This window comes from Malaclemys terrapin, chromosome 6 (genome assembly GCF_027887155.1).
Source record: "Malaclemys terrapin pileata isolate rMalTer1 chromosome 6, rMalTer1.hap1, whole genome shotgun sequence".
NCBI lineage: Eukaryota > Metazoa > Chordata > Testudines > Emydidae > Malaclemys > Malaclemys terrapin.
The window spans coordinates 16,916,688-16,932,716 of NC_071510.1; the positions used below are offsets into that span (position 1 = coordinate 16,916,688).

The window sequence follows — 16,029 nt, forward strand, 5'->3', positions numbered from 1 at the left end:
GAATTACAGAATGCACAGGGCTGAAAATCAGGAACCCTCAAAATTCGAATCCTAAACTAGCAATTTACTCACTATGGGGCCTTGTGCCAAGAGCCAGATTTTCAGTACAGCTCACTCCCAGTTAGGCACCGATACAAGTGCTAATCTTTTCAAGAAAGCTCAGCACTCGGCGGCTCCCACGGTGACACTTATGGACAGATTTTAGGAGATCAGCAGCGACCCCGGACATTTATTTAGGTGTCTAAATAGGAACTGAGCTCTTTAGAAAGTATAGGTCAACCTCTCTGTGCTTCACCGTCTCCATCTGTAAAGTGGTCACCATACCGCACACCTCCCAGGATGTGAGCTAGTTAGGACCCCAACGCTGTTCCCAACAGAAGTGATGACAGTTTTGCCACTGACTTCCAAAAGTGAGCATGATTGAGCCCTCAGTGCCTGTGGTGCATTTTGGAGAATGCCAGGCAATGCATTATTTGCTAGAGTGAGAAATGGAATGAATCTGTAGTCCAGTAACGTGGAGAACACCAAGGCTGTGCTGCATTCCTTCTTATCACCTGGGTCCGAGGTCCAAAGGACAGTGGATTTTTGATGAAGTACTTTTAAAATGACCACTGTTTGCTTAAAGGAGCTCTGCCAACTAGACATCCAGTATGTTTAGAATAACGTGGCACCGCATCCACCCCCTACACCCCTCTGCTTTGCCCACTGCAAATGGTTGTGGTTTTTACAATCCCTTTTCCCTAGTCTTAGGAAGAATTCAACTCACGTTAAATCCTGCAGAATAACTCGTGCAGGATTGAATGGCACTTCGACATTCTTGCTCTGCATCACATTCCAGTCGAGGATATTCTCAACATCTTCCTTCTTCACTAGGAACTCGTCACAGTTGCGGACGGCTGCCTCCAGGAGGACCCTGATAGAAAATGGCAAACGTCCTGGGGGAAAGAGACAGAAAGCAGATTGGTTTTCACCTTTTAGATAAAGTTTCCAGATATCTGGGTGTGGCTGTGTCCTTTCACCTTTTGGGTAGCGAAGTTCTCGCTCCACTAAAGTCAATAGGAGTCTTGACATTGACTATAATGGGGCCAGGATTTCACACATCTTTATTGGTGGCATACATCTTGATAAGAGTGTGTGATTGCAAGTCCATCACATTATCAAGGCAGCATGGGCGAAACTTGTCCTTCCACTGATCTGGCTAGACCTTCATGCCCAGCCCGGGGGATACACCTCACCCGTAGGAAGCACTCAACTACCACATAAAATGACTAACGTGCAGTCCAAGTTTAGAAAAAAGAACCTCGTCATAACAGGAAATTAAATAAGCCTATATGCTAGTACCCCAAAAACATGATTAGAAATTGATCTTCAAGGAATGGCTTTTGAATTTGTACCCATGTTTCTGTGCCCACAAATCATCGAGTATCATCTAGAGCTGCAGTGCCTTCCCATAGTTATTTCCAATGCCCACCACAGCCTGAGTACACACGTACCAGGCAGTTCCTTCCGAATGCTGCCAACGTACCGTATCTCGCATCTCCCAATTTGTTCAGATTGAAGAACTTCTTCGCAGGCTGGTTGGGGTTTAGCGGCTCTGCAATCCATGCAAAAGGGTTGCTCATGATTAAAGCCCCTGCGTGTCACTGAAAGCACAAAAGAAAATCATATCAGCTGCTCTAGAGGTGAATTCTGTATCCGCTGGAGCAAATACTTCGCAGTATACATTAAACACACACAATTCTCTTGTGACTCCTCTGCAGTCGTTATTGTAGGAGTGTTGTGAAGATTATAAACAAGCTCAGCTGATTTCCACAGGGCTCAAACGCCTACATTTACAGCACTGTGGGTGTTACAATGTTTACATGGTGACTATCTCCGGACAGACTTTGTGCCTTTCCGCTTTGCTAATCACACAGAGATTGCAAAGCCGTTTCTTCAGTGGAAACTGCGAAGTCTGAACTGACCTCAGGCCACAAAGTTTGCCGGCCCCTACCTGCCCACAAACAAAAACTTCAACACCGAGACAGAAAGAACCTATTAAAACAGGGGCCGGCAAACTTTGTGGCCTGAGGGCAGCATCGTGTTTCCGAAACTGTATGGAGGGCCGGCTAGGGAAGGCTGTGCCTCCCCAAACAGCCAGGCGTGGCCCAGCCCCACCCCCATCCGACCCCTCCTGCTCCTCGCCCCCGATGGCCCCCACGGGACTCCTGCCCCATCCAACCCCCCCAGTTCCCTGTCCCCCAACAGCCCCCAGAACCCCCACCCCTGACTGGCCCTCGCCACCGCATCCAACCCCTGCTCTCATTCCTGACTGCCCCCCCGGGACCCCTGCCCCATCCAACCACCCCTTCTCCCTGTCCCCTGACCGCCTCCGGACCCCCTGCCCCTGACTGCCCCCCTCCGCCCCATCCAACCCCCCCCCTTCCTGACTGCCCCCTGGGAGCCCCTGCCCCCATTCAACCCCCCTGTTCCCTGCCCTCTGACCACCCTGACCCCTAGTCACACCCCCGCCCCCTGACCTCCACCGCGAACTCCCCTGCCCTCTATCCAAACCCCCGCCCCCTTACCGCGCTGCCTGGAGCACCGGTGGCTGGCAGTGCTACAGCCACAGCACCCAGAGCACCAGGACAGGCAGCCGCGCTGCCCGGCTGGAGCCAGCCACGCCACCCTGCAGCACAGAGCACCGGGTCAGGCCCTGGCTCTGCAGCGGTGCTGCCCCAGGAGCTCGCAGCCCCGCCGCCCAGAGCATTGCCCAGGTGGTGGGGCGAGCTGAGGCTGCAGGGGTGGGGGAACACCAGGGGAGGGGCCAGGGGCTAGCCTCCCAGGGCAGGAGCTCAGGGGCCGGACAGGAGGGTCCCGCGGGCCAGATGTGGCCCGTAGTTTGCCCACCTCTGTATTAAAATGACTAATCCCGTGAAAAGATTTTCAGAGGTGCTGAAGTCTCTTCTTGACTTGATTGTCCATTATCTAGTGGCCTAATAGACAGAGCACTTGACTGACTCAGGAGATCTGGATTCTATTCCCAGCTCTGCCACTGGCCTGCTGGGTGACCTTAATCAAGTTACTTTACTGACGCATGCCTCAGTTTCCCCATCTATAAAAGAAGGATAATGATACCCACTTCATCTGTAAAGCGCAAGAGCTAGGTACTATTAATTATTATATTAATATTAACAATAATAATAATAAATAATAATACAGGGCCATGTTGTGCACACCCCAATCACAGTAGTGAGATTACTATCCAAATAGACCAGTTGATTTCACTGGGTCTACCTGACTCAGTAACAGGTTCACAATCTGTCCCGCAGTGTTTTCAGACATCAGTCACACCTCACTCAGTTTTAATGCTTATAATTAAAACTAAGCGTGTGCGTGGAGAGGAGAGGTGCAGAGGGATTTGAGTTTGGTTAGTGAAGCGGGAAAGGCTTGTAGAAGTCTATGATTTATATTTATACAGAACTGCCAATAAGGTACAAGGCACGAGACAGGCTCGCGAGCAGGCAAAGGCGCCAAGATGAGGGAATACACTGTTTACCTAAGGTAACAATGCATTTTGCATTTACTGCTTTACGCAGAAAAAGGAAAACAAAACCAAACCACAACTCACTCCGTGCCACACTTTCACCTCTGGGAACGCACACAAGAGACTGTCTTATTTAGGAGAATGAACAAAGTATTGACACTTCACTTTGCACACACACAAATATCAAATATAAAAATATCAAGTCCATATTATTTGCAATTGCTGCATAAATTGAGTTGTTATCCCTACATTTTCATAACATCAGAGCAGGGACCACTTCAATTCCCGTCTGCACAGAAATTTCTAAATTCCCTTAAGACACCAATTGAGGTTTTGAACTTGGATTCTTCAAGTAAATAGGCTCATTTCATTCATTCATTCATTCATTCACACACACTCTCTCTCACACACACACCCTCTCCATCTTATTTTGATCTGCTACGTGTTACTTTACAAAGTGACTCTTCTTCCCAGTCTTGCAGCTATGAATTACTCACACAGCGATGTATTAACCGCAGCGTTCCCTGAAGTTTTGTTCCTCCATTTCTTAGAGCCTCCTGGATCCTGCATGACCATAAGAGAACTCATCTGCTTCTTTCCTGCTATTCTAGCCAGTCATTCTCCTGGATGAATTTTATACCATCTTCGAAACTCAGCCCTTTGTTTCATGCATGGTTAGTTTTCACAAGATTATTTAGTACCGCAGAAGATACAAAACACTGGGATGTTTCCTGACAGATAAAGCAAGTGACCATTGCTTTGCAGTGGCCATAAAACCTGTTTTCACTGTATCCATTTGCCACATTCTCGTCTAGCTTTACAGTTTCAGCTACAACAGCCAGTCATATGTCAGTGTCAATCATGCCGGTCATTACCTATGAATAGTGGGACTATAAACCAAGTGATGCTGGCACAAAGTTCAAGCCAACCACCCATCTAGAAGCTGCAGGGGGAATGAGACTTGCCAAAAGCCCATGGTTCTGCACGGATTTGTAAGTAATCATATGCTTTGGATACAGATTAACTGTCTATCACAGTAGAGTGTTTATTATTATTTTGCCTGCCTTGAAATGGGAACATACAACAGTCGGCATGCCACGGAGCTGGTATCGCTGGCCTTCCAGGATTTGTACAGTATGGAAGGTCACAAGCATTTCGTTGCTGGGTCATGTCCATGGTCAGCAGTGCTGCTGACATTTTCAACGAACAGAAAGACTCATAGCTGAGCACACAGTAAATAAATCGTTGGCACTTTCATCCAACAATCTCAAAGCGGTCTGCAAAATTAAAATGAGATTATACCCCAGATAGTGGCTTTTAAAAAAATTAAATAAAAGACATGGGATTCTATGCTGATCAGCTGCCAGGAACTCCAGATCAAGTCGCTCAGTTTACACATAAAAATGTTTTCTAGCTGCCAATCTTGTAAACAGAGTCAAGCTGAAGTCTTTCTGGTTTATGCATCGCCACCACCACCAAGATTCTGTGGGTTAAATTCTGCGTTGAGTTACCCCTGGACCAGTCTTGTTTAGCTAAACTATAGAAGTCCATACTTTGGCGCTGAAGGTCCCAGGTTATAGTCCCTGTGTATAAAACCATTTCACACAGGTGTAACTGACCAAAACCTGGTAAACGATTCTGTGGGGGATACACAGGAAGGAGTAGAATCTAGCTCGCTCATTCTGCAGAGCTAACACCGTAAAAAATTATTTTTACCCATAATGTCAACAGATAGCACTCAAAATGCAAATAGAGAGCAGATCTGATGATTAAGAAAGTGCAGGAGGTTCACATTTTATAGGGGTCATACCAAAACTGGATCCAGGCCATCTGATCAAAAATAGAGGGGGGGGGGGAAAGAACACTGAAAAGGCCCTAAATTAATCTTGATTCATAGATTCATAGATTCTAGGACTGGAAGGGACCTCGAGAGGTCATCGAGTCCAGTCCCCTGCCCACATGGCAGGACCAAATACTGTCTAGACCATCCCTGATAGACATTTATCTAACCTACTCTTAAATATCTCCAGAGATGGAGATTCCACAACCTCCCTAGGCAATTTATTCCAGTGTTTAACCACCCTGACAGTTAGGAACTTTTTCCTAATGTCCAACCTAGACCTCCCTTGCTGCAGTTTAAACCCATTGCTTCTTGTTCTATCCTTAGAGGCTAAGGTGAACAAGTTTTCTCCCTCCTCCTTATGACACCCCTTTAAATACCTGAAAACTGCTATCATGTCCCCTCTCAGTCTTCTCTTTTCCAAACTAAACAAACCCAATTCGTTCAGCCTTCCTTCATAGGTCATGTTCTCAAGACCTTTAATCATTCTTGTTGCTCTTCTCTGGACCCTTTCCAATTTCTCCACATCTTTTTTAAAATGTGGTGCCCAGAACTGGACACAATACTCCAGCTGAGGCCTAACCAGAGCAGAGTAGAGCGGAAGAATGACTTCTCGTGTCTTGCTCACAACACACCTGTTAATACATCCCAGAATCATGTTTGCTATGGAAGAACTGCAACAGTACACCACATAGACTCATAGACTCCTTATGAATTTTCTTCACAGAATAGGTTCTACACAAATAAATAGGAAAAACATAATACTTGCTCTATCTCATCCAGAACTCTCCCCCTCCCCACCCCCGCACCAAAAAAAAAAAAAAAATCCCCACACTCCATTGTGTTCAGTGTCTGGACAACCAAATAGCGTTTGCTAGACTCCTGATCTCTGAGGTTCACATGCAGAAGGAATCAAATCAAGATTTCTGTAAATTTCACCTGCTAGCCAACACATGAAATGAGTGGGAGAGCAATTAGAAACTCCACCCCAGCAGCATAGTGGGATCGAGAAAAGTAGGGTTCAAACTGAATGAAAGATGAATGCAAGGGTGGGGGGGGGGGAAGAGGCGGAGGAACAGCACAAAAGACCACAAAGAATGTACTGTTAAACGTGTGGTTAAAATAGAAAAAGAAAAAAAAAATCATCTGTGGTCAGATACCTAGAGTTTCCCCATCCCATGAAACTCTCCCTGTTTAGCTGCATTTCACCAGTTCAGTGCTCTGCTCTTCCCTTCCTTGCAGGATTTCTTCAGAATCCAGCCCTCTGCTAAGAAGCCCTTGTTCATGAACTGAATCCCTTGCTTAAAGGCTACTCACACTACACGAAGCTACTGCCTGTTTTGTACAGAGCATCCATGAACAAAATGGCAGATGAAATTCCATGTTGGTAAGTGCACAGTAATGCACACTGGAAAACATAATCCCAACTATACATAGAAAGTGATGGGGTCTAAATTAGCTGTTACCACTCAAGAAAGAGACCTGGGGTTGTGGATAGTTCCCTGAAAACATCTGCTCAGTGTGCAGCAACAGCCAAAAAAGCCAACAGAACATTAGGAATCACTAGGAAAGGGATAGATAAGAAGACAGAAAATCTTAATGCCACTACATAAATCCATACTTTGGATACTGTGTGCAGTTTGGTTGCCCCATCTCAAAAAAGATATATTAGAATTGGAAAAGGTGCAGAGAATGGCAACAAAAAATGACTGGGGTATGGAACAGCTTCCGTATGAGGAGAGATTAAAAAGAGTGGGATTGTTCATCTTAGAAAAGAGACAATGAAGGGGCAGGTGGATAGGATAGAAATCTATAAAATCAGGAATGGGTGGAGAAAGTGATTAGGGAAGTGCTATTTACCCCTCAACATAACCTAAGAACTGGGGGTCACCCGATTAAATGAATAGGCAGCAGGTTTAAAACAAACATAAGGAAGTACTTCTTCACACAACACACAGTCAACCTGTGGAACTCATTGCCAGGGGATGTTGTGAAGGTCAAAAGTATAACTGGGTTCAAAAATAATTGGATAAGTTCATGGAGGACAGGTCCATCAGTGGCTACTAGCCAACATGGTCAGGGATGCAACCCCATGCTCTGGGTGTCCTAAGAATACATTTACACTGCAATAAAAAACCCACCACTGATTCTCAGAGCCCAAGTCTGAATGTCTACACTGCAATTATTAGCCCCGCAGACTGTGTCAGCTGACCCAGGCCAGCTGTGGCCACGGTGCAGGTCTCCTATTGCACTGTAGACATGCCCTAAGCCTCCAACTGCCAGAAGTTGGGTCTGGATGACAGAGAATGGATCACTCAATAATTGCCCTGTTTTGTTCATTCCCTCTGAAGCACGTGGCACTGGCCACTGTCGGAGACAGGACAGCGAGCTAGATGGATCATTTGTGACCCAGTATGGCCATTCTCATGAACTGCAGTGCACAAGGCAAAGCTATTTAAAAACCCAGTCAAATAGAAATATACGAGCAGGTACGTATTAATCTCTACCTTTATAGATACAAGTACCGTATTTTCCGGCGTATAAGACGACTGGGCGTATAAGACGACCCCCAACTTTTCCAGTTAAAATATAGAGTTTGGGATATACTCGCCGTATAAGACTACCCCTCTTCCAACGCACACCAAAAAAAAATTAAAAAAACATCAGATTTGATTTCAATATGGTAATTTTAATTCAAATGCTTATGACATGCAGGTACTTAGCAGGAAAACTGTCACTTATAAACATAAGGCTGTTTGTCATCAAACATGTAAACATAAAACAGTGCAAGTGGATTAAACTTTTCCTAATTCACTCTAAAGCTGAAAGGAAGGATAAGACAATAAACCCATGGGAGCTGCCATGCTGTTTGTTTTCTAAGCTGTCAACCAAACTGGAACTGATGATGATAGGAGGAAGATAACAAACAAGAGAGAGAGAGCAAGTGCCGGGCAAGTCCCTGGCGAGTTAGCAACGCCCATCATAACTGCAAGCTACGGTATTTTTACAGGTTTTGCTGGCGTGACAGTTTCCCTTTAAAAGCCTTCAAAATCCTCCTGTTCGTCATCTGATATCATAAGTACATCAATGACATCTTGTGATACATTTGTAAGGCAGTCGTCGTATGGATCGAATTCCGTATCAGATGGTGTGGTCTCAGCTTCGGCTTCCTCTTCATCTTGCCACAAGTAGTCGTCCTCCATACCATCTAATGAATTTGATATGCCACACTTCTTGAAAGACTTGATTACTGTTTCTGCATCAATATCATTCCAGGCTTTTATGACAAACTTGCACAAAACATCCAACTGTGGAGCACGCATGTTTCCTTCTTTTGTGAATGACTTTTCGCCGCTAACCATCCATTCATTCCACTGTTCTTGAATGCGATCTTTAAATGGTTTGTTTAGGCACACATCCAGTGGCTGTACCAACGATGTCAATCCTGCAGGAATAACTGCCGCATCTGTGTTTAGTCTTGCAAGCATTTGCTTGGTGCTGGGAGTTAAATGAGCCCTGAACATATCCCACACCAGTAGACTACATTTTTGAATAAGTCCACCTGGTTGCCTGCTCCATACATTATCAAGCCATAGCTTTACCACTTCTTCATCCATCCAGCCTTTTTCATTAACATGTACAAAACAACCAACAGGGAACTTGAATTTCGGCATTGTTTTTCTTTTAAAAATAATCATTGGTCTCAGTTTGGCGCCATCAGCTGTGCATGCTAGTACCACTGTAAAACTGGACTTCTCATGTCCTGTTGTTTTAATTAAAATTGTTTTTTCACCTTTTTGATGGACAGTTTTATTTCCAACCATATCAAAATTCATTGGAGTTTCATCCATATTTCCAATACTACTTAACGCATAGCCATGTTTAGTGCGCTGTTGTATTACATATCGATGGAAACTATTTACTTTGCTATCAAGATCTGCAGGTAATTTTGGGGCAATTTTCATCTTTTGCCTCAGTACCATATTATGCCTTCCCATGAATCTAGTACACCAGGATACAGTGGCCTTAAATCTGTTGCTGTGATCTGGGTTAGATTTGGCCCACTGAAGTGCAAACAAATGTATTTTATTTCGTGTCACTACATAACCGTTTTGGCGATGCTCATTCACCATGTCTGCTACATGTTTTTCGAGTTCTGGCCAATGTGCAGTGCCTCTTCTTAATGCACACTTACCCCTTGGCATACTCTTTAATGCTTTTTCATTTGCTTTCCAGTCCCGAACCATCTTTTCTGTTACTCCATATTGTCTTGCAGCAGCGCAGTTATTATGTTCCATGGCAAAGTTTACAACTTTAAGTTTGAAACTGGCTTCATATTTCTTTCTTCTTGCTGGTGGAGCCATGATGGGGTTTTGACTGTTGGACATTTGTATACTGTACTGTATGTACTGGTGCTATACTGTATGAACAGGTACAGATACTGGTGCTGTACTGTATGTGGTACCCAGTATACAACAACCAGCCAATCACGGCAAGCGATGTACCTTACTGGCGATTGGCTGGTTGTTGTATACAAAGCCTGCTTGGATTGGTCAGCTCTCCCTGCCTGCCCAGCCCTCCCTGTCTCCAAGACTATCAGAGCGGTAGCGCAAACACGCCTCTTTCACCCGTCTGGCCCGCCCTTGTATCCTATTACCTCCTTCTCTGCCTCTCAGATCTCGCACATGCGCGCCTGCGCCGCTTCACTGCAGTCCTCAGGAGCGAGATCTGAGAGGCAGAGAAGGAGGTACGGTAATAGGATACAAGGGCGGGCCAGACGGGTGAAAGAGGCGTGTTTTTCTGGGCACAGCGCCGCTCTATCTCTTTTTTCCATACCCCAGGCGTCCCGGACGCCTGCAGCTTGCTCCGCCCTTCACTTACACCTTCCCGGTGAGGCGCCCCCTCACCTCGTCATCGGGCGGGGATGCAGCCGCGGCCGTTTTTGAGCTCCCCCCACCATATGCGGCGACCGCAGATTCTCCAGTCCGTCTCGGAAGTTTCAGCACCCGCCCTATAAGATGACACCTGGCGTATAAGACGACCCCCGACTTTTGAGAAGATTTTCCTGGGTTAAAAAGTAGTCTTATACGCCAGAAAATACAGTACATTGTTTTCCATACGCATAACACTTGGACTTTAGAGTAAAGATAGAATCCTTATGAATGTTTAGAGTGTAGTTGTAGCCATGCTGGTCTCAGGATATTGAAGAGAAAAGGTAGATCAACTTGTTTGTGAGAGAGACAAGCTTTCGAGCTTACACAGAGTTCTTCTTCAGGTCCTTAGGAACCCAGTTCTGTTTGTACTCTATTCCTCCCATATCATGTAGCTTATATATGCAAGCAAGCAGGCTAGCTCTATATCTTATGAGTTTAATCATTTGTTACATTATAGGTTTGTTATTACAATAGGTTTATCAATTTGTATTAGAGTATTTTAGCTGTAATGCAAGGAACCTACAGGCAACACCCTGTATATTAAGCTAAGGCAAGTTATCATACATCTGTTTGAGACCTTTACCCTAGATAGGTGGCGATGAGCTAAAGCATATAGTATATATGTTTGTGACCTTTCACATAGATAAGTGGGCAAGTTAAAGCAAGTTGGTAGGTAAAACCACCCAAGTTCATGGCCTTTTTCAGACTTAACAGGTACACCACGAAGTACGTGGAAATAACCGGTTAGGACAGAAATAACAGGTGAGGATGAGCTAATGGTCTCTAATAGTTACAAACATGTCATTAATATGGACAAACATGCCAGCCTGAGTGTACCCTAACATTTTTTGTGGGTGAGGAAGTTAAGTTTGGACATGGAAGGAGGGCACCTAGGCTCTAAGCTCAGGCCCTATAATAGGGGTAACCCACCCTGCTGAGGGGGTTCAGCTTGTTTTTTTGTTAGTTTGTCATTGTTAGTTCTTAATTGTTAGTTTGAAGTAAACTCTAAGTAGGCTTCTATAGCATTTAGTTCTAGCTGCTTCTAAGTTGTGCACCTCTCACTCAAGACTTGAGGAACCTGGGCCATTGAACTCTCTTGGCATGCCAGAGACAAGGCTTATCAGCAGGTTCTCAAGGAAGGGCGTGAGTACATTCATCGAGAAACCTTTCTAGTATATAACACAACATGTACTGCTAGAACAATATCGCTGCTTTTGTAATTGCTTGATTATTTGATTAATATTCCATTACTGTTCCATTTATCTCAATAAAAGGCTTAAAGCTGCCTTTTGTTCTCAGTGTGAGTTTCCTTGTCAGACATCCCAAGGGTCCCTGCAAATTCTGTGTAGCCTGATTCTGGGACCTTATTATCTTTAGATCAGATTAACTGGTGATCCTATAATCCATATTATCTAAATAATATTATTAATCTCCCATAAAATCAGGCAACCACCAGGTGGAAAGAGGGCGAGTTTCTCCAGCAACAAAGGGGTTAATATTCACATGAAGTTACTCACGTGCTTTGAGACAACATCCCTAAGTGACTAACTAGTCATCACAACTATTCATTTTATTATTACTAAAGCAAGGGGGGAAAATCAGCAGCATTCCCAGATCTTACTGCATCAAGAGACTCATTGAGTTCAAGAAAGCTATGCTCTCACACACCAAATTGCAACTGAGGTGTGTTTGTAGCACGTTTAGACACAAGAGCTAGATTACTAAGAGCAGTGAAGCCGCGACAGCACAGGCTAGGTGACTGAGCAGTTTGAGTGGGCTTATACAGACAGTACTGAAGTTCATGCTGTCACAGCTTCACTGCCATTGCTATCTGAGCTTGCTTGGGTCTGTCTCCATGTACTGTAGTGTAGACATACCCTGAGTGACTTCACAGGACCTTAGACCAGTGCTGAAGGGTGGGAAGGGAGCTGGCAGATCTTTTCCCATAGTTTTATTTCAGTACCATACAAGACACATGTTTTATAAGCCAGCTGGTGCTCTCTGGTGATTCTGACAGCTGGATTCTCCTCTCACATACACCAGTTAGGAAGGGTAACTCCACGGCGGTCAACGGAATTGAATCAGTGTGAGACAGAGCATCAAGTCCACTATGTCTGGTGTGTTCGTGGAGTTGCGAGTTTGCTGGATTTGGTGGAAGTATCTAAAGCAGATGACGGGTGAGGAAATTTTATGTTGTTTTACTCTCTGCTACATATGGTGGAGTAATCCACGAGGCAGCCCTCGGCATCAGTTCAGCAATATGTGGTGTAGCGTAATGCATTGAAGCCAGAACACCAACAGTGAAAATCAACATGGCAAAGCAAAACTATAACTGGTTCTTTCACAGGATTATTGGCTGCCTCTTCTAATCCCTTCCAGTAGCAACTTCACATTAATGGCAACAAAAGTATTTGGTTTTTAAAGGACCACACGGAAGCCCACTCATCTGCTTTGCTCTGCAGAAAAAGTCTTATTGCCTAGAATATTTTACTTCCAAGATCCATGTGCATGGGAAATTGGAGGAGGTGGGGAGGGAATTGTGCTGGTGAAAGATTCCGGGTTATTATTGATCATGTTTTTTTATGATAGTGTTAAAGGACCAACCAAGAACAGGGCCCCACTGTGCTGTACAAAGCACAGAGCAGTAGACAGTCTCGGACCTGAGCAGCTCAATCTAAATAGCAGGTGTGGAGACCAAAACTCCCTATCAATCCATAGAGTAGGTACAGAATAGGCAGAAGCAGCACAAGCTTTGTGGCACTGTCCCATCAATGCAATTTAATGCTGACTGACGTGAAAGGATCAACTTTAGGGCCAATAGGATACTCAAGTCTCCATGTCTATCCAGTCCCTGGCCTCATTAATGACTTGGATAGTGGAATAGAACGTATGCTCATAACATTTGCAGATGACACCAAGCGGGGGAGGGTAAGCAATTTGGGGGACAGGTTTAAAATTCAAAATGATGTTGACAAATTGGAGAATTGGTCTGAATGCAACAAGATGAAACTCAATAAAGACAAGGGCAAAGCACTTCACTTAGAAAGGAAAAATCAACTGCACAACTACAAAATGAGGAATAACTGTCTGGGTGGCAGTATTGCTGAACAGGATCTGGGGGTTATAGCGGACCACAAACTGAATACAAGTCGTCAATGCGATGCAGCTGCAAGAAAGGCTAAGGCTAATATGATTCTGGGGTGTATTAACAGGAGTGGTGTATGTAAGACACAGTAGAGTTCCACTCAACTCAGAAAGGACAGTTACCTGTTCTGTAACTGGCGTTCTTCGAGATGTGTTGCTCCTGTCTATTCCACATTAGGTGTGCGTGCTCATCACCTAATGTGGAATACACAGGAGCAATCACTTGAAGATGAACTGGTGAGGCCCCAGCTGGAGTACTGTGCCTGGTTCCGGGCACCACAATTTAGGAAAGACTCCAGAGAAAAGTAACAAAAATGATAAAAGATTCAGAAAAACCTGACCTCTGAGGGAAGATTAAAAATAGTTGGGCATATTTAGTCTTGAGAAAGGAAAACTGAGGGGGGAACTGATAACAATTTTGCAATATGTTAAGGGCTGTTATAAAGTGGACAGTGATTAACTCTTCTCCATGTCCACTGAAGATAGGACAAGTAGTAATGGGCTTAACCTGCAGCAAGGGAGATTTAGGTTAGCTAGTAGGAAAAACTTTGTAATTAAGGGTAGCCAAGCTCTGTAATAGGCTTCCAAGGGAGTTCGTGGAGTCCCCACCATTGGGAGCTTTCAAAAACAAGTTGGACAAAACACCTGCAGAGAGGGTCTAGGTTTACTTGGTCCTGCCTCAGTATAGAGGGCTGGACTTGATTTCCCCAACGTCCCTTCCAGCCCTATATTTCTATGATTCTACGCTGAGGTGTCTTATATTTTGTTGTGTTTTAAATGACCTCAAACATTTAGACGGGGGCCATTTTTTGAGCATCTCTCCACACATCTAAATAACTGCCAACTTGTCTCACATGAGCCACCAGAACAGGCTTCAGAGAGTAAAAAAAAACCCTCACCGTCACTGACGCTCCATGCTGGATTCAAACTATCCCTTCAAGGCAGAAGGTTTTGAATCACATTACCAATTCCCCAAGCTGCCTATTACCCCTCATTTTAACTATTAAAATTGTCAAAAAACATTACAGTGCGCACACTCACACACTCAAAAGCTTTACTCATCTGTGTTGCGGGCTGCTGCTCCTCTGTGTTTAATCCAAAAGGCATTGGAGCAGAATGCCAGACTACTAAATTAAAGCTCTCTCATGACAATATTGGGCACAAATCCCATTGATATAAATAACCAGCGCGTACAACTCAAGGGCACGACCTGACCCTTAATTTGTCTAATGCATACAGCTCGCCTTCCAAAGGGAAGGGGGAGGGGATGGGGGAAATAGGTGAGACTAAAATCTACAGAAAACCCCTAAAAGCAGTCTCTTTTCCATGCTCTCACATTCTGATTAGATATGGGCCTGAGTGGACACATGCAAAGCTGGTTCCAATCTTCACCAAAGTTCAAAGCGATGCAAGCGCAGGTGGTCTGGCACAGGCACCATCTCTAGCCCTGTTAACCCTGGAAATCAAAAGATATTGGAGCAAGGGATTTCCTGTCCAGATGGAATTTTAGCATATTTTGAGCACCTAATTCCTCCCTTTGTTCCCTTGAGAATACCTCTTGTCCTAATGCGCCGTCCATGGATTTATCCAAACTATGGATTAGCCAAAGAAAGACAGAAGCGGTCTCTAGCCAATCATGAAATATACCAATATATCAATATTTTACTTACTCAAGAGTCCATGTGTCGTATAGAATCATGGACATGAAAACAGCTTTATTATTTTGAAAAAGGACAATGCACAGTGGACAAATATTTTAGATTTACGCTTAACTACTTTAATCATCCAAGGCAAAACAGGACAGTTACAGCCCCTGTAATATACACTACATGGAATCAAAGCTAAAGATATCTGGGTAAAGTTCAATGCCTGTGATATCATTTAGCGCCAGCACAACCCTTGTTTTACAATGTATTTTCTACATTTGCATTCTCGTATACCTAGTGGAGTGTATAAACAAAGGCGCTATTGTAGTAAAGACGCTGATTCTGGTTAGAGAAATAACAACTCTTTCTAGTTACCATTCGCTCTATTTATGTCATATAAACCCACTATATAAGAAACAGACAGTCTTGTGGTATTGCTGTAAATCAGTCCATTTAGTACTGCGGTTTCAGTGCAATGCATTACAGAAGCCTGAAAAAACAGAGCAGTTTTAAGATGTACATAATGGAGAAGGAGACAAAGAAGAGGCCACTGACAATTTGGCAACTGAACAAACATTTTGCTGGCATAAAGCAATGACACAGCTGGGACCACCTGCACTTGCAATAAAATGCAGCAAAGCATAAAGGGACTTGATAGCACTGCATGTGTGAAAACTTAAGGGCTCCACTTTCAATATTAGTGCTTTAAATGAAAAGTGCACTGCAACAACAAGAATGGGGCCAAATCAGAATGTATATAGACGATTTGCTCCAGAGAGAATTTATCTTTTTTAATTGATAACATGTCTGACCTAAAACCTGGCTAGCCCCTTTAACATCAATGTAATAATATAAATATAATACAGAGCCACTCTGGACTACATTTTCAGTGCACTCTGCAAGCACCTAGGTGGCTACTTCTTATTGTTTTAGTTTGTA

General features: G+C 44.2%; 1 protein-coding gene across 2 annotated transcripts in view; it reads right to left on the reverse strand.

Annotated features, from left to right (window-relative positions):
* The window catches only part of ACO1 (aconitase 1), a 48,214-nt gene that overhangs the window by 26,892 nt on the left and 5,293 nt on the right, over positions 1-16,029 (reverse strand). For both annotated transcript variants that reach the window (XM_054031695.1, XM_054031694.1), the window contains exons 2-3: positions 1,526-1,643; positions 767-935 (exon numbers count right to left, since the gene is read on the reverse strand). In XM_054031695.1, the coding sequence (XP_053887670.1) occupies positions 767-935; positions 1,526-1,622 (266 nt within the window). In that variant the 5' untranslated portion in view covers positions 1,623-1,643. The remainder of the gene's footprint in view (positions 1-766; positions 936-1,525; positions 1,644-16,029) is intronic.